The sequence below is a fragment of the Echinops telfairi genome, unplaced genomic scaffold (genome assembly GCF_000313985.2).
Source record: "Echinops telfairi isolate 266 unplaced genomic scaffold, ASM31398v2 ScPeMD7_70;HRSCAF=299, whole genome shotgun sequence".
Classification (NCBI taxonomy): domain Eukaryota; kingdom Metazoa; phylum Chordata; class Mammalia; order Afrosoricida; family Tenrecidae; genus Echinops; species Echinops telfairi.
The window spans coordinates 62,496,123-62,520,575 of record NW_022103968.1 but is presented as its reverse complement, the minus strand read 5'-3'; the positions used below and the strand labels follow the sequence as shown (position 1 = coordinate 62,520,575).

Below are 24,453 nucleotides of genomic sequence, written 5' to 3'. Positions count from 1 at the left end.
ACACACAGTAGTTATGGCAACACTATTGCAATGGCTCGAGAGAGCGCTGAGAGACCTCATGCCTCATCTTCCCGCTGGTCTCTGGCCTCCATTGTCTCCCCTCAAATAGACGCTGGACACTGCCATCAGAAACTGCCCCCTGTGTCCCTTCTATGTGCAAGAGCCTGTGCTACTGCCTCTCGGGCCCCTCCCCACTGCCGCACTGCCAGTGTGCCCTGCAGGTCTCTACGCCAGCCTCCCACAGGCAGGGCAGCCTCCTCACTCCTGCCTCCCCCAACCCGCCACTGCACCAAACCACCTTCTCCCCTGAGGCTGGCCTCAACGCTTACCTCCCCAAGAAAGCCTTCCTCCCCACCCCTTAGAGGGGTTGCCGCCTCCCCTGAGCTCCCTCCACACCGCCCTCAGGGGTTCCCTCAGCTTGCAGCCAGGCCCACACTTTGTAACAAGCCCTTGCCAAAAGCTGGAAACTACTGCTCCTTCTGTTTCAAACCTCCCCCTACTCCTGCCACTTGAAGAAGCCATAAGCAAAGGGACCAGGCACCAGGAGGCACGAGAAAGAGAAGTTCATCCAGCCCCCCCTCCCCCCCATGGTATGGGACTGGGGGGACAGAAAGGCAGTCCTATCAGTCACCTGGTGCTGCATGCATATTTATGACACACCACAGGCTAATGAAAAGACAGACTAGACAGGAGCATTCTCCCAGCTGCTCCTGAGAACTACAGGGGCGAAGGCCTCATCAAACAAGGTTCTGTCTCTCTAAGGACCTCTGCCCCGCTCTGGCTCGGGACAATGGGACAGCACCTCCCGGCACCCGGATTTTCTTGCTGATCACAGCAACACCGCACAGCCCAGGAAACCAGGAACAGATGGGGCCTGAGGTAGGTGGGCGCTCCTGGGGGAGAGTCCAGTGAAACTCTTTATGCTGGCTCTGTGAAATTCCCGAAGGACATCCGTGCTGCAAGCACCCCAGCCAAATAGAAGTTCTCCTGCACAATGGACAGGATGTGCTGCTCACCCCACACACACACCGAGACTGGATAAGAGGCTGTCCGCCTCCCCCCACTCCCCCAGCTCCCTTCCCCAGGCTGGAGTCCAACACTGGCTGTCCTCCTGCTCCTAAGAAGCCCGCGCCCCACCTTCTACTTCCTGTCCCCCAGCCTCAGTCTGTTGTCCCAGCACCAACTCGGTAGGCCCCAGTCAACCTCTGGGCCGGGAGCTTGTCCTCTGGTCGACAGCCTCAAGGAGGCGGCTCTCCAGAGTAACCAGGGTTCGGCTGCACCCTTTGCCCATCCCAAGGCCCTTTCTGTTGTCACATCCACCTGGGAAATCAGTGATGAGGAGAACATGCCGCACAGCACCTTCGGGAACCTCAGAGAAGACCGCTCCGCCCCTCTTCCCCCAAGTCCTGGGAGGTTGTTAAGAGAAGGAAGGTGGAATTCTACTCGAGGAACAAGTTCCTGTCACTCTCCCAATCGCCCTTCTGTGCCTTCGGTGTCGCATCTCAGAGGCAGGTCTCATCTGTTGCCATTGTCCCAGGAGCCCCTACCTCCACCTTCAGCTTTGAACCTAGCCAGCCTCCCAGTGGGTCTAATGAGGGCCTTGCCAAGGGCACACAGCACCCCAGAATCCCCATCTGGGTACCCACTCCTTGCAGGAAGCTCCGGGACTAGCACCAGGCACACGCGTACTGCCACTCCTGAGTCCCCTACTGGCCTGGGCCACCCACTGGGGATGACAGCTCTGGCCGCAGACTAGAGAAGGAGGCTTGTGGGGAGGCTGCAGAAGGCGGGGGGCTCTGCAGTGCGACAGAGCCAGTCCAGCTCAGCAGCTGGGGGACCAGTTCACAGCCAGCTCTCTGCGCCTCGGTTCCTGAGTAAGAACCAGGCGTGGTCCCCCTCTCTAGAGGGTTACTGTGAGGCCGAGTAAATGGGCTCACAGTTTTAAAGGGTCTGGCTGATGAGGGTTGTTATATGACGTCATTCCACGCGTCTGTGCGCACACCCGGGCAGTGGCGGGAGTGCCTGCGTTTCTCTGCGTCCTGCCAATGGAAGCTGTTCTTGGCTTCGAGCTTCACTGCCTGCTTTCCCGGAACAGCTCCTGGTCCACCTCACCCCAAACACACGCCAGCTACGACCCAAGACAACATTCCAGCCACAGCAGCTAGTGTGCGGAGGGCAACCTCCTCCGCTACGCAGGCCAAGCCTAAGGTGTCAGGACAGGAAACAGCCCTTCTGTCTTTAGTCTTAAGAGCAGGAAGCGTAGGAATCTGTGTTTGGCGGTTGTCTCCCCTGCTGCCGTCCAGAGAAAGCCTGCCTCCTGCGGGATTGTAGAGCTTCTAGTGGCCATGCCGAGATGGAGAAAGTCCCCCTGTGCCAGTGGCCCCAGGATCCGCCCTGCCGCTCACGTCTCGCTGAGTCTGTGGTACCGCGAGCAGCTCCCTCCAACAAATCCCCTCCGGCTGAAGGTGCTGTGAATTGTCCACGGATGTCTGTCACTTACCACCTCAAGGGCCCTGACTAGTACCTCACCCTGCCTGGGGCCTGGGGCCCACTGAGACAGCTCAGGACCTGGCTCTTCACAAGTGAATGGGTAACAGCAAAGACCTGGGTCTCCCAAAACCTGTTCCACTCCCCCAGAGCCACTGACCTACTGCATGTGCACCCAACTAAAAGAAGCTAAAGGAGGCGGGGAGCAGTAGATGTCTTCGTGGAGGGACCCAAGACTAGAGGGCTTCTCTAAAAGATGAGACAAAGAAGGCAGGACATCGCCCAGAAAGAGCGCATGGTTGTTTGCCTTCGACGACCCGCCCTCAGCCACTCTGCACTCCAGTGTTCTCCTCACACCCCAACGCCCCACCCAGAAGCCAGGGAGTCAGAGCAGGTAGCAAGGGCAGCCCCGGTTGGGGGACAGTCTCACCTCGCAGCTGTTGGAAACTCTCTTTCAGAGGTAGTCTCCAAGGTGGGCCCGCCGCCCTGATCCAGGAGCTGAGGGCTCCATTTTTAAATGAGAAAAACCATCAGCCCCCTGCCACCTGGCACCCACCATGGCTCTCTTATACCCGGTCCGGATCTTGACATTTGATAAAGGGGATGGGAGTGGGGGAGTCTGTACTTGAGTGGAAACAATGCTTTGTCCGCAGTCCCATTCCCCCTACCAGATTCCAATTCTGGTAGAACTTTACAGCCGCGAGGCGCTGCACTTTACAAGGAATGCCCTCGTTGTTGCCAGGTGCTGTCAAGTGGCCCTGCCTCGTAGCGACCCTCGCCCTCTCCGTCCAGCAGAACGACATCCGCTCGGCCTGTGCCAGCCTCACCGTCCAGCTGGAGGCCATGGAGGAAGCCACGGGGTCGTCCCTCTTGTCGACGGCCTTCCTCTTGTTCGCTGCCCCACAACTTCCCCGAGCAGACGTCCACCGCCAGGGACTGGTCTCTCCCGACTCCACTTCCAAAGCACACGGGATGAAGTCTTGCCATCCTTGCCTCCCAGGAGCCTTCTGGCTGCACTTCTTCCAAGTTAAATCTGTCTGCCCTTTGGGCAGTCCGTGGTACTCGCCATAGCCTTTGCCAGCACCGTAATTCCAATGGATGGATTATCCGTCTTCCTTACTGTCAAAGTGCCCAACTTTCACAAGCATTGAGGTGACTGAAAATATCATCATGGCTTGGGGCAGGTGCCCCTGAGTCCTCAAAGTGACATCCTCGCTCTTCAACACTCTCAAGAGGTCTTGGCTGCTTGAAAAATGGAATCCTTGCCAACTGACTGAAGTGCAGGCCTCTATAGACATACAAATACTCTTTCCTCCAGTGAGGGCTGAATTATCTTCCCTCCTACCCAATAAGGGGTAGGAGGCATGTTTTTTGCCTCCATTTTCCCGTTTGTTTTCATATTCATGAGCTTGATGTTTCCAGGAGTTCCTGGGTGGCGTGGCTGCTAACTAAAACTCGGAGGTTGTGTCCACCTGGAGGCATGTCAGAAGAAAGGCCTGGCATCTGTTTGCAAAGTCAGCCATTGAAGACGCAGTGGGTGGAGTGCGATCATGAGTCTCTCCCCGTCCAGAGCGAGGAAAAGCAACGAGAAACAAAAGCAGTCCAAAGGATGAATGGGCCCGTCATACCCCAGCCTCCACGACCCCGAGACCAGAAGGGCTCATTGGTGCCCACTTACCCGCTGCTCTGAAAGGGATCCCAGTGGCGGTCCTGGATAGAGCGGGAGGAGAACATGGACCCAAACTCACCATCATGAAAAAGAGCCGGTGCATGGGTTGGAGAGAGACTGGTGGAACCCCCAGGACTGTGCCCTGTGCCACCTTCAAGCCTGGCATTGAACTCACCCCTATGGCTCAATTTTCAGCCAAACAATAGAGAGGTCTATAAACTGAACAATTCCACAATGCCAGGGAGGTACGGCACTCTTGATACCAATCAACCAGGTGAGACCAGAGAAGCGCATCCACCCAAGGACAGAGCTCAGAAGGCAGGATGGGATGGGGGGGTGGGAAAGGTGGAATGGAACGGGAAACACGGTAAAAGTAGGATGAGGGAGATGACATGGCAAGCATTGCAATCAATGAAATGGAACAAAATGTGTATGAATTGTCGACTGGAAAACTGGTTTGCTTTGGAAACCTTTACTCAAGTCACCACAAAGAGTTGAAGGAGAGAGACCCTGTGGAGCTCACTTCACAAATGGAGCTGCCCTGAGTTGGGTCAACTTGATGGTAACTGGCACCAGTAACATGAGAAGGCTTCAATAAGTTCACGGGAAGATTGCATGAAAAGATAAGAGAATTTCCCCCACAAACTTCTGACGTCCTTTCGTCAATGGTGCTGCCCTGGGGGTTCTCTTTCCAGCTGGTTACAGCCTCTGCGGGGGGGTTTGTTCTCTGATCTATGAGTGGAGTAAATTCTTCATCACATAGTTGCTTGTATTTCTGAAGGAGCTTCATGAACTTAACCTTTTCCTGAGAAGTATCTCTCAAAGAACTGAAGGACTCGGGGGCTTCATCTACGGCCTGCTCACACCCCTGGGTTCTCTTTCCCCAGCTTCAGAACCCCCACGACCCAGGCTCCTGGCACCCGAGGCCTCCCAGGGGTCTTCCCTCCCCCTCCCTACGCCTGCTGCCCCAGGGCCCAACCAAGACCTCGCTGGGCCACTCACTCAGGCCAGTCGTGCTCAGCTGTGTCGTCTCAGGCCAAGCCCAGAACTTGCAGAGAATCTGGGGTGGGGGCTGGGGGTGTGGGGGGGGAGTGTCAAGTGTGCTGGATGTGTTCATGCCCATATCCCTTCTCCCCCTCCCCTGACCTCTCTCAAACAGCTCCAAGCTGTAGCCGTTGCCCGCTGGGTCCCTAACCGCATGCCAGGTACAAGGGGAAGAAGAATAGCCGCTTCCAAGTCAGGAGTCGGCGAGGAACAGGCTTTCTGACGCCCACCCTTCTCTGGGGCGCCTGGCATTGGAGCCTGTTTGGGTGGCACCACCCGCCCCTGATCGATTCAAATATCGCCAGCTGAAACCCCATGCTGATCACTGCTCGTGTCCCAGCCACACTTTACTCCCACCCTCACGGATCACCTACCAGGTGCCATGACTCCGGACAAGCCTGTGAGAGTCTTCAGAGAAACACTGTGCTCAATGGCTGCTTTGTGCTGGGACTCAAACTCCTACCCTCTGCCCTCAAGGGACTCACATTTAGGTAAAGAGATAAATGTCAACTTACACATGACATGCAAACCAGATGATAATGATCATAGAAAGCATTGCTTGAATGTTCCATGTGCTAAACATTTGACCCTTCAAAGTTCATTTAACCTTTCCAACAAACTCATGGGCAGATACCAGTGTGGGGTCCCTGAAAGGCCCCAGGATCCCCACCCCTATCCTCAGCCCCTGGGTGAGTCTCCCCCTCCTTATAGCAGACATTTTCTTCAGGTGGTAAGGCTAGGAATGTCCGGTCAACTCTACCAGAAGCAAGGCCCCGAGCACTGTCTAACTGGGTCCTGAATATGTCCGCAGGCTCCACCTTGCCAGGAGCTGCTGTAGATGGCCTGGGGGCCACCTTATTACAGGGGTGTCCAGCCGAGAGCCCCAGGCAGACCTGGGTGCTGACATCAGACCGGCGCAGGCCCACTTCAGTGGGGAACTGGTTGCCAAGGGCATGCCTCCCCCAGACCCCTCCCAGCAGCAGCAGGCTGGGGAGCAGTCCGCTCTACCCCTGGGAGTCGCGGGGCACTCACGATGTTCATGAGGGTGAGGATGTAGTTCTGCACATGCTCCTTGCCGTGGAAGCGCACCACCGAGTCGTCCACCACCAGCAGCACCTCCATGCTGTAGCTGCCTGGCTTGGCGTGGCGCCGCTTCCGCTCCGCGGTGCCCAGCGGGTCCCCCACCAGGCCCAGCAGGTTGGGAAGGTCGCCGGGGCCAAAGGCTGGAAGCCAGAGGGAAAGACAGCGTTAGACCCATGGGAGGACCCCCATACACTGAAGGGAGGGCAGGACCTCACCCTTTTCTGCTGGGGGGGAAGCCTGAGCCTGTGAGTCGGGGAATGAGCTGTGGCCTGGGGACTGGGAAGCCTGTGTTCCAGGCCCATTGGCTCCTATCTCCCACTGGGTCCTCAGACAAGCCCCTTCCCTTCCCCAAGCCTCGGTCTCCTCTCTCGTGACAAAGGGGTGATCTCACAGGTTGCTCTAACACTCAGAGGTGGCGGTGGGTGACCACATGCTGGTAAAGGAAGGAAAATCGTGGTCTGTGATGGCCTGGGTAGGACCGTCTTAGGGGCTCCTGGAGTGTGTCCACACTGTCCAGTCCTTCCGAAGCACAGCCAGGGGCCTCCAATCTCACCAGCACATTTACTTCACCAAAGCACAAATATCCACCTGCTTCTAACTCAGCGACCCTACACGGGGTTTCTGACGCTGCAACTTTTTTTTAATATAGTGTTAACTTTTTTTTCACTGAAGTTGAGATTTCTTTTATTAATCACCTTTCCCCTCCCCCAACCATGTTATTAGGACATAATCCAGACTTCATACCATTCAATAGTTCATTCATATTAAGCAGTGTTGTACAATCACTACAACAAATATTTTCCAGCAAAATGTCTTCCTTCTTGTACTCCTTGATATCAGCTCCCCAGATCCCCCCACCCTAACCTCCCCTCCTGGACTCCCCAGGAACCCTTAGTCTAGTTATTGTCTCTGTAAGCTCACCCAACCTGGGTTTCATATACCGAAAAATTTAGAAAAATGCTAATCAGAGTCAAGAACACTACCAACAATAACAAAATACAACAGAGATAAGCCCCAATTTGGAGGGGGAAAAGTGGAAAATACTAAAAACCAGATCAAACTCAAAGTATAACAAAGGGAAAGCAAATGACAAGATTTTAACCATTGATCATTTTAATCTACCGTAATCATCTTTCCAATAGAGGCTGTAAATCTTTATGCTGGCAGGCAGCCTCAACTTTTTCCTCAGGAATGGTTAGTGGGTTTGAACCACTAACCTTGAAGTTATCAGCCCAGCACCTAACCCGCAGGGCCATCAGGGCTCCTTTATTTATTGAACTAAACTGAAACCGAGCCCACTGCCATCAAGTTGATTAGGACTTGTCATGGCCCTGTATTAGGGGTAGTTACCAGGTTAGTTTAAAGGAGCCCTGGTGGCATAGTGGATATGCATTGGGCCACTCACCCAAAGGATCAGCAGTTCAAAACTATCAGCCACTCGTCAGGAGAAAGATGAGGCTTCCTACTCCCATAAAAAGTTACGTCTCGGAAACTCCCAGGGGCAGTTCGACTCTGTCCTCTAGGGGTCACTATGAGCCGGCCTGGACTTGATGGCAGTGAGTTTGGTGTGAATGAGAAGGCTGGTGTACATGTGGGTCGGTTTGAACCACTGACATGCAGGTGAGCAGTACAACCCTTACCCTAAAGTGCCCCCAGAGAGCCATTCACTGGCAAGGCTGGTGATTCAAACCTGCTCGCCCCCCTGTGGGGGAGAGTGGAGGCCATCCGCTTCTGTGGAAACACACAGTCTCAGAACCCCTGTAGAGCGTGAGTCAGAACCAACCTGATCGCAGTGGGTTTGGGGTTTATTAATTTGAACTATGGAATCCAAGCGTTGCCAACATTTTCCTGAAAAAAGACCAGCTAGCAACTATTTGGGGATTTGGGGGAATATTTTGGGAAAATCCAGTGTCTTTTGCAACTCTCAGCCTTGTTGCTGAAGCACCAAACAGCCAGAAAACCAAAGCATAAGCCAAATCCGCAGAGCAGAATCGTGGCTGTAATCTTAATGGACACTGACTGCTACCTCTTCCTCCCCCAGAAAACCCTGACCTTTCAGCCAGCAGCCCTGTGCTGAACCACTGCACAGCCATGTCTCCTTAGAACAACCACCACACGCTGTAGTTCCACGAATGGCCATCTCTGTCCCAATAAAACTTGAGTGACAGGAGCAAGTGGTAGACCACCTCATCGAACCCTTACAGGGCAGTCTGGTGAGCAGCCCCATTATACAGATGAGCAAGGTGCGGTGCAACACCCCTTGTCTGGTGTCCGAATCCAAAGCCCATTGCTCAGAACCACTCCCCATCTGCCGCGGCCCCTCCCTCTTGAAATGCACACATGCTAGAGAAAGGTAACCCCTTAAGCCATGGTCAGTCATTGACACTATAGTCTGAACGAGGACTGGAGCAGGACTGGGTGGGCAGTGAGGTGAGGGTGTATGAGGCCTCTGTTGGGAGGGAAATCACTCCGAAGGTTAAGCAAGCAGGATAGGAGGAAGGGTCTTCAGAGTCTTCGTATGCATGACTTCCCCACCAGCCCACCTGAGGTTTAATGCCGGGATCAGTAATCTCTCAGAACACTCTCTTAGCCAGGAGGAACACTCGAGAGCAGACCAGGCCGTGGTAGGGGGGAGGCTACATCTCCAGCACGTACCAAAGGCGTGGCTGCAGAAGGGGTCCCACTTTCTTAGGCGGAGAGACAGTGGCTGAGCGGGTAATGAAAGTGGGATCATGGAGACCACAGATCAAAAGCAATTTCAAAAGTCTGGAGGGCTACAGCCAAGCTGACTAGGGAAAGCTTCCACGCCAGAGACCGAAACCAGGGCCAGGGAGCTGGGGGGAACTTCTAGAAGAGGTGACATCTAATCCGAGGCTGAACCGTGAGCAGAAACACCCAGCTGGAGAGCAGAGAGCACAGGATCTGAGTAGAGGGAATGGTGCCCAAGAAACACAGCGTTCCTAGAGTTGGGTAAACACGGGGACACAGAGCCCTGGTGGCACCGTGGGTTAAGCGTTAGGGCTGCTCGCTGAAAGATCAGCAATTCGCACCCAGCAGCTTTTCCGAAGAAGAAAGACGGGGCAGTCTGCTATCACGAAGTCCGACATCCTTGGAAACCACACGGAGTTCCACTCGGTCCTACAGGGTCACGGGGAGTCATCATGGACTCGATGACAGGGGTTGGATGACACTCAGGAGCAAGCACCCACCACCCTTGAGGTAAGTAACCTTGCGGATGAACCGGTGGGTGAACCTGAGCTCTATCTCTGGCCATGGGCACTTCAGGGACTACAATCTGAGCACAGGGGACAAGGGATGACCGGGCTGTTTTCTTCCTGTTTTCCCTTGAGTTCGTGGCACGAAAGGAGTCCTTGGGTGACGCAAGTGCTTCACTGCGAACTGAAGAGTTGGGGGTTCAAGTCCAGCCAGAGATGCTGCAGAAGAAAGTCCTGGCCACAGACTCCCCAAACAGCAGCCAATGCCAACCCTGGGGAGCACAGTTCCCCTCCACACGCTGAGTCAGACTCAACTCTAGGGCCACGCGTGTCCGTGGCACCAGCGTGCAAAGAGAGCCCTGTGGCCACCAGCAGGAAGCCCCGACCGCTGGCCGTCTGGGCGGAGCGCAGCCTGGAGAGCTTGGCTGGGTGTGGGGCTCCACTCACCCTCACCGAGTGGGGGGCCCTCTGCAGTGCACCCGGCACTCAGTGCCCTGACATCTGGGTCCACAGAGAGGGCAGAAGGTCCTGAGACCGATTCCTGGGATGGGGAAGGGTCCTCGGGAGGGGGGAAGCAGGCTCGCTCCATGGAGTAGGGAGAAGGAATTAGCAGCCACCCTACATGTGAACAGGATAAACTCCAGACTTGCAGCCTACGGGACTAGGTAGCTCAGCCTGTGGTTGCCTGGCTGTCATTATTTACGGGGGCAGAACGCCTCCTCTTTTTACCGGCTGGCAGCATAGTACAAATGAAATAAACACTCAACGTGCCCCCTTTCTGCTGGGTCAGCCAGGAGGGAGGTTCAGGGAGTCAGGCATGGAATTGGGTTTCCCCAAAATATGTGCTCACCCCCATCCCTGCGAATGTCAGCCCCCTTGGGAATTGAGTTTTTGTTCTGTTCATAAGGCCCTACCACGTAGGCAGTGCCCGAAAGACCTAATCACTTCTGAGTTGTAAAGAGAGCAGGCATGGCACAGAAGGAAGTGGTGGGGGCGGGGATGGGGGTTCCGCCATAGGACAAGGGCTCAGGAACCGAGGGCTGCCGCTGCCGCTGCCGCTGCCACCACTGCCACCGGGCTACAGAAGCTGAAAGAAACTCAGAGCCACTGCCTGAATGTGGACTCCCAGCCTTTGGACCTGCGAGCAAATACATCTCTGTTCCTTTAAAAGCACCACTAGAGGCATTTTCGTTAGGGCAGATGGAGGAAACCAAAACACCAGGTCACATAGCCCGTTACCTGGACAGAATCTACACCCAGGTCTGCTCTCCCCATCACCACCACCTTCAGGGAGCCACGTGGTCCGTCCACCCTCAACACAGCCGTGGAGGGACCTGGGAGGGAGGGGCAGGGAGTCTGCTGACATCAGTCGCAGACACTGGGCGCATCCCAGCCACATTCTCCCCATTATGTCTCTCAGCCTTCTGGCCAGAAGTAGGGAGCCCTTGGGGCACATCAGGACCAGCTGGTAGTGCTGAGAGGCTTGGAATGTGCCCGCCCAAGCAGCCCGATGTGAACAATTGGTACCACTTTAGAAAACCATTTGGCAGTTCCTCAAAAAGTTACACACAGAGCTACATATGACCCACAGTATATGCCCAAGGGAAGTACAAACATGTCCCCACACACCCTTGTTCACACAGCGGTATTCCTAATCGCCCAAACGTGGGAATGACTGAGCCGCTCATGCCCTGGTGAATGGATAAGCAAAAGGTGTTGTGGCTGCACCGTGGAATAGCACTCCGTCACAGAAAGGAAGGCGTGCTGGTACCCTATGGCAGGGATACCGCTTGGGAACATTCTGCTCAGTGAAAGAACTCCCCGAGAAGATCCCTTCTTATCTACAAAATGCCCAGAGGAGACAAAGCCACAGAGACAGCCAGTGGAGTCGTGGTTGGCAAGAGACTGGGGAGAGGGCAGATGGGAGTGACTGTCCAGTAAGGGTCTTGGCATGGCTTCGCCAGAGAAGCGAGCCCAGCGAAGCTGACTTATCTCAAGGAAATGGTTCACACAGTTGGAGAGGCTGGCCAGTGCCCAGTCCATGGGTCCCGTGTCCGTCTGAAGGCCTCCCCTGATTTGCACAGCTGCAGGGACAAGCAGTGAGCCCAGGAGCAGCAGGCAGGAGGGCAGGTTGCTGGCTGTGGGGGCTGATGAACCCGGGGTTGGCAGGCAATAGGGCTCATAGCCTGTGGAGCCTAACAATCCCAGGTCAGCAGGTAATATGGCAGGCCACTGATTCAAGGCCAAAGAGCCAGAAGTCAGATGAGATGAGTCAGACGGAGAATCCAAATAACGTGAAACTCCAGGGAGCTGGGCTGGAATGTCCACATCGATTGGAAGCAGGCCACACACACATACACACACACACACACACACACACCCGAGAAACTCCCTTTCAACTGACTGGCTGCTCACAGCAGATCTCATCATTGATGGGCTAGAGCTATGTAACCATGTGGCCGGCCACATGGTTACACACTTCCACATTTCTTTATAACTGCCAATCCACTGAGAATCATGACCCAGCCACGTTGGCACACAACTTTAACCGTCCCAAGAAGATGGTGGATGTAATAGAAATGTTCTGGAATGATCTTTCTTTCTTTCTTTGCGGCAATGGCTTCTTGCCCTTGTGCATGCCCTAAAAACAAAACACAGAATGACACACTTCCACATTTCTTTATAACTGCCAATCCACTGAGAATCATGACCCAGCCACGTTGGCACACAACTTTAACCGTCCCAAGAAGATGGTGGATGTAATAGAAATGTTCTGGAATGATCTTTCTTTCTTTCTTTGCGGCAATGGCTTCTTGCCCTTGTGCATGCCCTAAAAACAAAACACAGAATGACACACTTCCAAAGAGCTGAACTGCTGGCTTGCGTTCTCTGTGAGGTGAGCTGGGTCTCAATAATAAAGAGCAGCAGCCCTGGCACTGCGCCCCTCTTGAGGTGAGCAGCTTGGGGTCTGGGAACCGGAACTCTGGCCTGGGAGCACAGGCCCCGTTTGACCCAGTTCCCTCCTCAGAAAGGGCATGGAGGGTGGACAGGAGGTTAATGGGGTCATAGGGTGAGGAAGGACACGGTAGCATTGGGAGATGAGAACATCTGGGAACATCACCTCCAGGGCCAAGGAGGTGTCCACAGAGGCATCCAGCTGGGCTCCACTGTACAGGCCTGACACACCAGTGGCCGTGAGGGGTCGGGGATGGCTGTGGCTGCGGTTTCCAGAAGTGAACATGGACGTAACCTCTCTCCCAGTTCGGATGAGGCTCAAAGGAGAGCTAAGAATTTCTTCACTGGTGGAAAAAAAAAAATCTGAGCTGCTCAGAGTGTGAGGTAGGGACTCCCTGAGTCGGGCAGCACTGTGAGAGCTGGCATGGGGCTGGACTCCACCTCCACCCAGCTCAGGGTCAGTCTTCCCTGTGGCCCATCATGGGGAAGGAGGTGAGGTGGCTGCCACCAGGGTCACAGCTGGGAGCTGGACTTCCACAGAGGCTCTCGCCAATGGGGTGATTTACGGCCCTTGGATTCAAAGCTGGGGGGAAAGAAAGTAAACCCAGGGGAGGGAGGGCTGGCATCTGCCCAGAGTGACCCAGGGTGGATGGGGGACGTTGGCCACCAGACCGATCAGACAGCCTATGAAGTCAGCCTGGGCTCCCCAGCCCTCGTCCCACCCCAGGCCTATCAAAGCCCCCCAGGGCTCAGGGGGAGGTGACTTCTCTTATTAGTGACACTTGAGAGAGCAGCTGGCGCTTCAAAGGAGGCACCACATTTGGGGACAACTGCTTCCAGGCATTCCCTCACCCAAGGCCCAAGCCTGCCAGGGTCCCAACGTCAGGGTGGGGTCCACTCCCCACCAGCCGGTCCAAGGGGCACTCTCACCTGCTCTAGGCTGAGGGGGCTTCATGGTACAGCTATGTCCAACTGTGAAGTTGGCCATAAACCCAGGCCCAGCATCCCCTCTAAGCCACTTCTGCTCTCTCAGCAATGAGTCCCGAGTCCCTGGGTGTGCCAGCTCCTAGACGGGGGTCTGGGGTGCAGGGACCCCCTGTCCTCAGCGGACCCCCCGTCCCAGCAGGCCCGTGTTGCTGTGCACCATGGGGTGGAAAGGTGAGGGAGTATCACTGAATCAATGTGGCAAGGATGCTGTCCGCCACAAGAGCACCCAGGCATCAGGGACCGTGTACACGCATGCAAGCTTCATGCTAGCATCTTTAGGTTTGCCCCCACCAAACACAACCGCCTGACCAGGTAGACAGTGACCATTGTCCCTTCACTCATTAGGGAAAGCAGGCGCAGCCATGGTAAGTGACTTGCCTGGGGCCACAAAGCCATCTGTGTTGGGGCCATGATTTCCAAATGGTCTCTTGACTGCAAAGCTGACCTTGATGACCACACACTGGCCAGTCTCTTTGTGATGCCCTGAGATTTTCCTTCTTGGGCCCCCAGCGGGTCGAGACAATTTTAATAGGCGTGAGCTAACTGTGGCCACTCTTCCATCTGCCGTGGCTCAGAAATAGCCTTGCAAAGCAATGCTAAGGCCCTCAGAGAACTCCAGGGGCCCCTAGAGCAGAGTTCCAGGGGCACAGGTGACTCCATGGACTTCCGATTCCAGCCGGCCATAGAACTCTGGAAACTTACCGGAATTCCTCAGCTAGAAGAGTGGGTCCCCATGGCCAGGCCCATGGAGCAGACGAGGAGAAGAGGTCCCCTGCCATCAGTGGACTCCAATTCACAGAGACCCTACAGCCCGAGGATCCAAACCAAAATCTCACTGCCATCTCGTCTATTCCAAGACATGGGGACAGGCGGCATGGTGGCTATGCATTAGGCTACTGACCATACGGTCAGCAGTTCAAAACCATCAGCCACTCCTTGGGCAAAAGATTAAGCTTTCTATACTGCCCTGGAGGTTCTGCTCTGAGTAGCCTGATGTTCAACAAAAACAACCAAACTCCTCGCCATCTCATAGAGAACCTATAGGACAGGTAGAGCTGCCCCCTGTGCGTTCTTGGGACTGTAACTGTCTACGGAATTAGAAAGCCCCATGTTTTTCCCCAGGAGCGGCTGATGGTTTCAAACTGTAGACCTCGTCCTTAGCAACCCTCTTTGTAACCACGGCACCACCAGGGCTCCTGGCCTATGGTTTGGAGTTGCCAAATGAAGGCCAGAAGTTGTGTACGCCCTACCCGGAGGGAGGTGTGGGCAGAAGTCGAGTGGGTCCCCGAGCCTACCTTCATTGTGCAGGTCACCGTGCGGCTCTGCCCACTCCTGCTGGCCAGCCTCCCGGCGGTACACCACATGCGTCCTCCCGCTGGCCTCCTCCGCCTGCTGCCCCCGCTCCAGAGGCTCAATGAAGTAGTCGGAGGTGTCCGTGCGGATCAGGCCGGCCTGAAGCAGGGCGGCCAAGGGTGGCAGGGGAGAGAGAAGACGGGTGAGTACGCAGCAGGCACACAGAGGAGTATTTGTGTACGCCACCAGCGCGCCCAGGGGCTCTGCTGAGACCAAGAAGGGAGCAGGACAGGGAGCAGCACGGAAACTCACCTCCCTTTCCAGCATGGCAGGCCACTTTCACTGCCCCCCAAGCCTGGGGTTCCAGCTAACTTTCCATCAAAGGCCTCATTGTTTCCAAAGGGGTGGGGCGCAGGAGTCCCTGCTATCAGGGACACACACACACACACGCACATGCACACACACACACACACACACACACACGTGAGCACCACATTCCAGCTCCAGGATGGGAGAAACTAGCAGCAAGGGCTAACTGTCTCTAAGGTGCGTGCTGGCCTCTGACTCCAACACGGAACACTATTAACTGTGAGTTACGGCTCTCGTGCGTGTGTCCACACACAGGGAAGTGGACACGTGAGCACTGCATTCATAAACACTCACCCCACCGAGGAATAGCGAGTGTGTGCCAGGGACCAACCAGCCAAGGGACGGCAGCCCGGGTGCAGACTCTATTTGTTTATAACCTAATTATTTGCCTGCATAAAAAGATTTCCTTCCCTAAAAGGCAAATATTAGCCTTGGAAATAAAAACTTCACCCTGGCCAAGTCCAGCCAAGGTGTAATTAGCGCCTGATGAAGGGCTGTCACCAGAGGGACCTGTGTGTGAAACCCAGATGCGTGTGGACATGGGCACAGCTGCTCACACAGATACACGTCATCTCTGTAAGCTAATACAGCCAGCCCACCTCCCACAGTGCCTGGAAAATCATAGGCACTCAGATAAATATTTGCTGGATTGGTTCACTCAATCAACAAATACCTATTGAATGCCTGCTGTGCCAGCCACCGCTCCAGGCACTGGGGATGCAGCTGTGGGCGTCGAGCAGTGAAGGTAGAAATGGTTTTTGTGCATTTATTGGACCTTCTCTGTATGAACAGAAGCTGTCCTGCCCCCTAAAGCAGCCACCTGATGCCCGTGGCTTTACCCGCGCCCCCCTTCAGTCTAGTGTGAGGTTGTGTCTTTAGGAAGAGCCTTTAAGACCTTTATGGGACTAGAAGGTGTCTTCCCTAGAGGCCCTTCCTACACCTGCCTCCAGGCAGTCTTTACTGGGAGGTGCGTGGCTGATGGGACTGTCTCAGTGGTACACAGGGCTGCTGGAACTGGCAGCTAACACAAAGGCTGATGGTTCGAATCCACCCAGATACACCTTGGAAGAAAGGCCTGGCGATCCACCTCTGGGGGAAAACCTGACCATGCACAGTTCTCCCGTGACTCCTGCGGGCTCGTCACGAGCTGCAATGGACGCATCAGCAACTAGTGCTGGGGTGATGCCCGACGGGGGAAGGGACCTATGTGGGTTATCCAGTGCGTCTGGGCACATCCAGTCCACTGCAAAGATGTCACTCCCTGCTGATGGAGGCGTTCTGGCCCCAATTCCTCCCAAGAGAAGCCTGCAAGGCCAGCGTGCAGTCCCAGGCATGTGACAGCCAGGGAGGCAGCTGTTGCCATAGACACCACCTTGTCTCTGAGCCAGCTCAGTTTGTCAGCAGGTGACTATCGACTGCTAGTGTCACGTCCGTTGAAAGCCCCAAACCCAAATTCGCCATGCCAATTCACAGCGACCCTGCAGGACAAGGCAGACCTGCCCTGTGGCCTCTGTCTTCTCCCAGGGAGCGGCTGCTGGCTTTGAACTGCTGACCTTGCGGGTCACAGTTCAACTCATAACCACGACACCACCAAAGCTGGAATCGTTTCTCCACTGGTATGGATCTGTGGGGATCTGTGTTTATTTTAAAACTGCATGTGTTGATGCGTAAATGGAGAGGCAAGGCTCCACTGAGTCAACAAACCCCCCTGGGAGAATGCCACCCAGAGAGCCCGGTCCTCACCCAGGGTCAGAACACATGCTGATGGACAAGCAGAAGCCCAGGCTCCATCTGGGCCGAGTCAGGTAGAGAGAAAGGAGCCCTAGGGCCCCAGTTGAAATTTAGGCAGGTGCCAGGGGCACTTGGCTGCAGGTTCTCTGGGAAAGGTTTTTTGACCTTTGTCAAATGTTCCGGTTGGGCTCTGGCTCACAGCTGGCACAGGAGAGCCCAATTCAAGATGGTGGTCCAATGGAGCCAGGTGCGGAGGGTCCAGGCAGCCCACCACCTCCCAAGGAGAGCACATTCTTCAGTCTAAACATAGTCTGGAAATTCCATTATGAGGGTTTTACTGCCACAGACCACGCTTGGCCGGCTGTCCCGCATCAGGGCCTAGGTGTCCAGCAAATCTTGCTTGAAAACGGTCCACCGTCAGAAAAGCAAGACGGCCCTCAGCAACCTCGGGTTGGGGGGTTGCGGGGGGGGTTAGGGTTCGGACCCGGTTCCCCCTTGGGGTTTTCTTACTTTCTTTTTTTCCCCTTGTCCCTGCACTCCATCCCATCCCATCCCCAACACCCCTTCTAGTCCCCACTTCTCAGCCAGTGCACTGCATGGCCCATTTGCATAACAATTCTCTTAGGAAGGCGTGACTCTCAGCCCCTTGCCTGCCAGCCTACTCTCCCAGAGATGCCTCAACCATCCACCCATTTCCCTGCTGCGGGGTGCTCTTCCCTGCCACGTCTGTTGCACTTCTCTAAAACGGCTCACACAGACAAGGCCAGGCAGCCTCCTTATTCTCCCACATCCCACAGCTGTGCCCTCTGTCCTGTGGCTGGGGCCACCCTTCTCTGCCAGGGGTTCAGCCCTCTCCCCTGCACTCCTGGACTGCTCCCATCCCCCTACAAGCACACTGGATGGAGCCTCTCCCATCTTTAAAACTCCCTCCCTCTCCCCTGTCCAGCCACCGCCCCATTTCTCTGTTTCCCTCCATAGCAGAGCTGTCTATACTCTCTGCCTTCTGGTCCATGCCTCCACATCTCACCCCTACCCACCCAGCTGGGCTTCTAAAGTTCCCCTTCCCTGACCCTGCCCTCATCAGGACCACCCTCCATGTGCCCAAAGACTGCGATCCTGTCTTTACCCTGGTCCTACCCAGTTCCTCTCGCTGCAGGCTCTACCCAGAGACTCCCTGACTCCACGGCTCAAGGTTTCATGTATCTGCCAACAAGACTCCAATTACATCCTTGACCTTGACCGCATATCAAAAAGCCAATTGCCAGGGACTCTAATTCACTGTGCTGCATATGGCTGTCATGGGGTGATTGTTCCCAAGTAGATAGCCAGGACTTTTTACTGGGGGGCTTCTGGGTGGATTGAAACCTCCAGCCATTTGTTCAGCAGCTGAGCACCGGCACCACGCAGCCACCTCTGCCTCCATGTGTGATTCCACAGCAAAATATCACCTGAGTCTTGGCAGTATCGCCACTGGGCATCCCAAACGTGAGAGGAGAACCCCTGACTTGACTCCTGGACCAGCCCCTGCCCTCCCTGAACCCCTTCTCCATCTCAGAAACAGCACTCGCATTTCCCAGCTGCTTGCGTGAAATTCGAGGAAAGAGCAGGGCCGGGGGTTCTGGGTTCCTTCTGCTGAAAACACAGAGCAGCACTGTATAGACCTAATGCATTCCAAGTGTGAGGGGCTCTTCAAGGTGGCCTGGACCTCAGCCCCACTCCAGACAGCTCTGTGTTAATGAAGCATCTGCTGCAGGCGGGGCTGTTGGGAGAAGCCAGGGGGGAGAAAGACCAACCTCTGCTTCCAGGAAGCTTAGGTGAGGAAGTCAGACCTGGCCCTGCGCGTGCGGGAAGGGTGAGCGGTGCACCAGTGCCTGCCCGCAGAGGGAGGGAAGAGTTCCTGGGGAGGGCTGAGGCTGGGCCCCGAAACATCAGGATAGTGACCTCTGTGCCAAGACCACACTGCTACATTCTACGGACTCCTAGAAAAGGGCCTGTGCTCTGACACACACACACACACACACACACACACACACACACACACACGGATATGACACACCTGTGCAGAGACGGCACACATGGGCAGAGAGGTCACGCAAGTGTAGATGTCATACATGTGCATAGATGGCACCACTGGAGATGACACGTATGTGGAGGTGATGCACATGTGCAGAGGAGGCATGTGGAGATGGCACGCATATACACATATGACCTGCGTGTACACGGGTGACACATGCACGGAGGTAGCCCCCATGTAGGAAGACGCCACACACAGAGAAAATACATGTGCCGAGGAGACACGCTCCTGGAATCGATGCCTACATATGGCCTGCATGGGCCTACATATGGCCTGCATGACACACATGCAAAGACAGCACAAAGAAGGGATACATGCACGTGCAGATCGCACACTCCCGGGAAGACGGCCAGTATCTGGAGATGACATGCATGTGCAGGGAAGATAGACGTGGGCACAGGTGACACATGTGCAAAGAACGCACATGGAGACGGCACACAGGCCACACCCACACAACATGCGGAGGCAGCACCTGCACAGGAAGACGACCGAGCTGCTGAGATGACACTTGTGCACAGAGAGGAGAGAGAGGCATGAAATCAACATGCAGGCCGGGAGAGGACACGGCCCCCAGGGATGCGAACAGCACACGTGGGAATGCTACACGTGTGTAGAAACAAGCTGCATGCAGGGAGGGAGCACACACAGGGAAGCCAGACAAGCGAGTACAGAAACCGCCCATGCGCAGGATGGCAGGGACGCAGGAAGAGATGCAGCAGAGGCTGAAGCTGCCACTTCCACGAAGCGGCTCAGGAGGAGACCTGGGAGGCCAAGAGTCCCCCTAATGCAAACCTGCTGCAGAAGCCCTGAGGCCGGGGCTGCGCTGCCAAGTCCTTGGCCCCAGCCAAACAAAGTCTGGGAGCTGACTAGCACGGAGCCAGAGCCCTGGGGACAGACAGGAGCACACCGCACAGGGGCACCTCAAACACAGCAGAACAGGCCACAGGCCCAGAGAGACAGCAGGCGGCACAGTCTTCTCTTTAGGGCACAGGTAGCTGGGAGACCCCTGGGCAGTCTCCAGGGAGGGCCTGGGTGAAAGGTAACTAACTGAGCCTTCTCAGATATGGGCAGGCGGGGGTGCGGGGTGGGAACACACCCAAAGCTCACTGCCATCAAGTGGATTCTGGATCGTGGTGACCCTAGAGAACAGAACTGCCCCCGGGGGTTCTGAGGCTGTAACACTTCAAGAGAGCAGAAAGCCTCATCTTTTTCCCTAGGAGGGGCTGGTGGGTCCCAACCGATGAACCTGGGTCCAGTAGCCACCAGGGTGCCTGTGGCAGGTGGAATAAACACGGAGACTCTTGAGCCAGAGTTGCTGGGTTCAAATTCTGGCTCTACCACTTTCAAATCATGCCATCCTTTAGGAACCTTGTGCTCCGAAAAAGCACTACACACAGAGCATGGATGTCGCCCCTCCCATCAGCAAGGGCTGTCCACTGTGCACCCCTGCTGCCCTGGACATCGCCCACCGTGGCCTGGTTGCTGCCTCCTCCACCCGGAAGGAGAGGAACCCCCTGAGAAAACGGCCCCCGTCTGGGTGTCCTGAAGGCTAAGAAAGCGAGACTGCAGCCATGTCCCTTTAAAGGTGAAAAAGAAGATAGGAAGTGGGTGACACCATTTAAGCAACTTCCTGCACTGTGGGAGTGCCGAGGGGGTGCAAGAGGCCAGCACACGCCCTGCCAGCACAGCTCCCAGAGGCCTGGAGGTGTGCTTCTGAAGAACCGGCCACGGAAGCACAGTGCCGCCACTGCGGCACACACAGGTCTGCCAGGGGTTGGAGCGGCCACCCCCAGCAGCTGGTGGCGTGTTTAGCCCTGAGGTGTGTTCCCACATTTCTGTTATTGTCCTTATCTCAAAGGGAAGGTCAGAGGACATCTGCATTGGACAATGAGCAGGGAGTCCTTTATCACCAGCCTGCCCGAGAATCGCGTCTCAAGAAGGAGAGAAGTCAAGGGAACCACAAGTGATCTAAAATCAATGGTGAGGAGGGCGTACGATGCCTGGTGGGGAATGATCAAGTGCAACGTAGCCAAGAAGAATTACTGAAACCTGAATGAAGGCCGGACATGAGAGTGGGACAGGAGGAAAGTAAAAGGAAATAGAGGAAAGAACTAGGAGGCAAAGGACATTTATAGAGGTCTAAATACAGCCATGTACATATGTAAATATATTTATATATAACAATAGGGAAATAGATCTATGTACATATATTTGGAGGTTTAGTATTAAGGTAATAGATGGACATTGAGCCTCTACTCAAGTACTCCCTCAACACAAGAACATTTTGTTCTATTAAACATTATGCTCACCTTCCCAACACAATTGCTGAAGACAAAGCAGGTGCATAAGCAAATGTGGTGAAGAAAGCTCATGGTGCCCGGCTATCAAAAATAAAGTATCTGGCGTCTTAAAGGCTTGAAGACAAACAAGTGGCCATCTAGCTGAGAAACAACAAAGCCCACATGGAAGCACACCAGCCTGTGTGATCATGAGGTGTCCATGGGATCAGGTATCAGGCATCAAAGACGCAGAACAAAAAAATTATATCGATGTGAATGAGGGGTAGGGTGGAGTGGAGACCCAAAGGCCATCTGTAGACAATTGGACATCCCCTCACAGAAGGTCACAAGTAAGAGAAGAGCCAGCCAGGTACAGTAAAGCACTGATGAAACACACAACTTTCCTCTAGTTCTTTTATGCTTCCTCCCCCGCCCCCCACTACCATGACTTCAATCCTATTTTACAAAACCAGCTAGACCAGAGGATGTACACTGGTACAGATAAGACCTGGAAACATAGGGAATCCAGGACAGATAGACCCCTCATAACCAATCATGAGAGTATGATACCAGGAGGGTAAAGGAAGGTGGGGGGAGAAAGGGGGAACTGATCACAATGATCTACATATAACACCGTCCCCCCTCCAAGGGGATGGACAACAGAAAAGTGGGTGAAGGGAGACAGTGGTCAGTCAGTGTAAGATATGGGGGGATTATAAGTTATCAAGGGTTCATGAGGGAGAGGGGTGGGGAATGAGGAACTGATATCAAGGGCTCAAGTAGAAAGAACATATTTTGAAAATGATGATGGCAACAGATGTACAAATGTGATTGACACAATGGATGGACGGATGGATTGTGGTAAGAGCTGTACGAGCCCCCAATAAAATGATCCTTTTTTTTAAAAAAGGAGAGAAGTAAACCCAGGGCAACCCCCCTTTCCACCCCCAGACTCCCTGCCACCTGGGGAAGTGGAAGAGGCTGTCCATGGGGGTCAGGCCCAGGCAAGCCCCCTTCCTGCTCCAAGCCAGTTTCCACACCTGAAACCAAAGAGCTGACGAGAAGATCAGGTGAAGTCCTGAACACGACGTACCACAGGGAACTTTGCCAAAAGGACACACCATGGCTTTCACCCTGGGATGCGCCTGAGGAATTTTCAAAACTCAAAAGCCAGCCCCCAAACCAAAACCACAAAATTCACTGCCATCAAGCCAATTCTGACTCATGGCAAGCCTGTGGGGAAGGGCAAAGCTGCCTCTTTGGGTTTCCAAGTCTCTTTATGGGAGTAGAAAGCCTCATCTATCTCCTGAGGAGCGGATGGTGCTTTTGAACTGCTGACCTTGCCAATGAAATCAGAATCGTCATGGTGTGAGGCCTGGGCATCAGAATTTTCTCACTGTGGCTCACAGGATGCTGATGTATGGCCAGGGCTGAGAACCATGGTTCTAAATGCTGCACAAAGGTTTCCAAAATTATTTGGCCCACTGCCTCTTTTTCAGAAAAGAAAACAAAGTCACTCAGCACCTCCCTGGCAATTAATTAATCTTTGTGTGTGTGTATTATAGCTCACGATCCAGGATAAAGTGTAGGTATCTGCTTCTGCAGATGTCCTGGTGGTGTGGAGGGTTACAGTTGGGTCGCTCACTGAAAGGTCAGGAGAGAGACAAGCCTTTCTATTTCAGGAAAGAGTGCGCTCTTGGAAACGTGAAGGGTGGTGTCATCCGCTGTGTTGGTCTCAAGCCGGTGGCAGACAGTTGGGCTTGGGGATCTGCTTTTGAAGCCCTGCCAGATCATTCCAGCATCGCACCCCCACCGCCCACCCCCAGGAGCTTACCGCCCATGCTGGGAAACTGCTCTAGGGTGCTCAACTGATGGACTCACCCGCGGCCATCACGCAGATTCTGACTCATAATGACTCTGTATAGGGTTTCCAATGCTGTACGTCTTTATGAGAGCAGACAGCCTCATCTTTCTCCCTTGGAGAGGTTGGTGGGTTTGAACCACTGACCTGTGGTTAGCCACTTTATACTTAACCCACAGAGCGACCCGGGTTTCTTAAAAGAGGCGCTTTACAGAAGTGGTATAAGGAAGGGATGATTCGACCAAAGTGTAGTATAGCACTGATGAATCACAAATCATTCCCCTAGTTCCGGAATGCTTCCTCCCCACCACTCCCCACCACTACCATGACCCAGTTCTAACTTATAAATCTGGCTAGACAGAAGAACGCACATTGGTAAAGATAAGAGCTCATGGAATTCAGGCAAGATAAAGCCCTCAGGAATATTAATGGGAGTAGTGATACCATGAGGGTAGGGGGATGGTCAGGGAGGGGGGAGGGTGAGAAAGGGGGAACCCATGGAAAGATTGCCTATATAGCCATCCCCCCAAGGGGGACAAAAACAGAAATGTGGGTGAAGGGAGAAAATGGACAGTGTAAGATACAAAATAACAATAACAATATATAATAAATTGATCAAGGTTCATAAGGGTGAGAGGGTGCGGGAGGGAGGGGGGAAAAGGAGCTGATATCAAGGGTTCAAGTTGAAAATGTTTTGGAAATGATGATGGCAACTTATGTACAAATATGCTTGATACAATTGATGTATGGAATGTTATAAGATCTGTAAGAGCCCCCAATAAAATGATTAAATAAAAATAAAAAACAAATGCTTAAATGAGCAAGTAGTAGCAACACTCGAGAGTCTTACTTGCATTGGTTTCTCAGGATGCAGGAAACGGGTATGAGAGACTAGTACACAGCCTGAGAGAGGCGGGCCGGGGTCAGGTGGGGTTACAACCTTCCCACTCTTCCATCAAGAGCTGCCCCCGAGGCCAGCAGACTTGCACCGCTTGTGACTTGTACCTTACGTGCTGTCTGTCTCAGCACTCAACCCCCTCCTGACCCACCCAGGGCAACTCCCATGGGGACTTGCCAAAACCACCCCAGCCAGCTCAGCCTGGGGTGTGATCTGCTGCGTAGCGGGCGGCGCAGACCCAGCTGGGAGCCCATGGTGCAGAGAAGAGACAACACCCCACCCCACCATCCCACTCCCACAGCGTGAGCCAAGTGCTGTGGCTGCACTGGCAGCGATTACTTGAATCCATCCATCCTCTGGCGCTGTGAGGACAGACTTGCTTAGGGCTTCAAAGAGGTGGGCAAACCTTGTAAAGGTTCATCACTGCAGTCAGTTGAATCCAGCTCCTGGGGGGGAGGGGGCGTTCAGGAGGGGCTGCAGCACCTGGGGATGAACTCAAATGTCCAAC

At 54.4% G+C, this 24,453-nt stretch overlaps 1 protein-coding gene across 1 annotated transcript in view; it reads right to left on the bottom strand.

Moving 5' to 3' along the window:
• ADAMTS14 (ADAM metallopeptidase with thrombospondin type 1 motif 14) overlaps positions 1-24,453 on the bottom strand; it is a 134,754-nt gene that overhangs the window by 42,245 nt on the left and 68,056 nt on the right. The window contains exons 4-5 of the mRNA XM_045291686.1: positions 14,736-14,892; positions 6,233-6,423 (exon numbers count right to left, since the gene is read on the bottom strand). Coding sequence (XP_045147621.1) covers positions 6,233-6,423; positions 14,736-14,892 — 348 coding nt within the window. The remainder of the gene's footprint in view (positions 1-6,232; positions 6,424-14,735; positions 14,893-24,453) is intronic.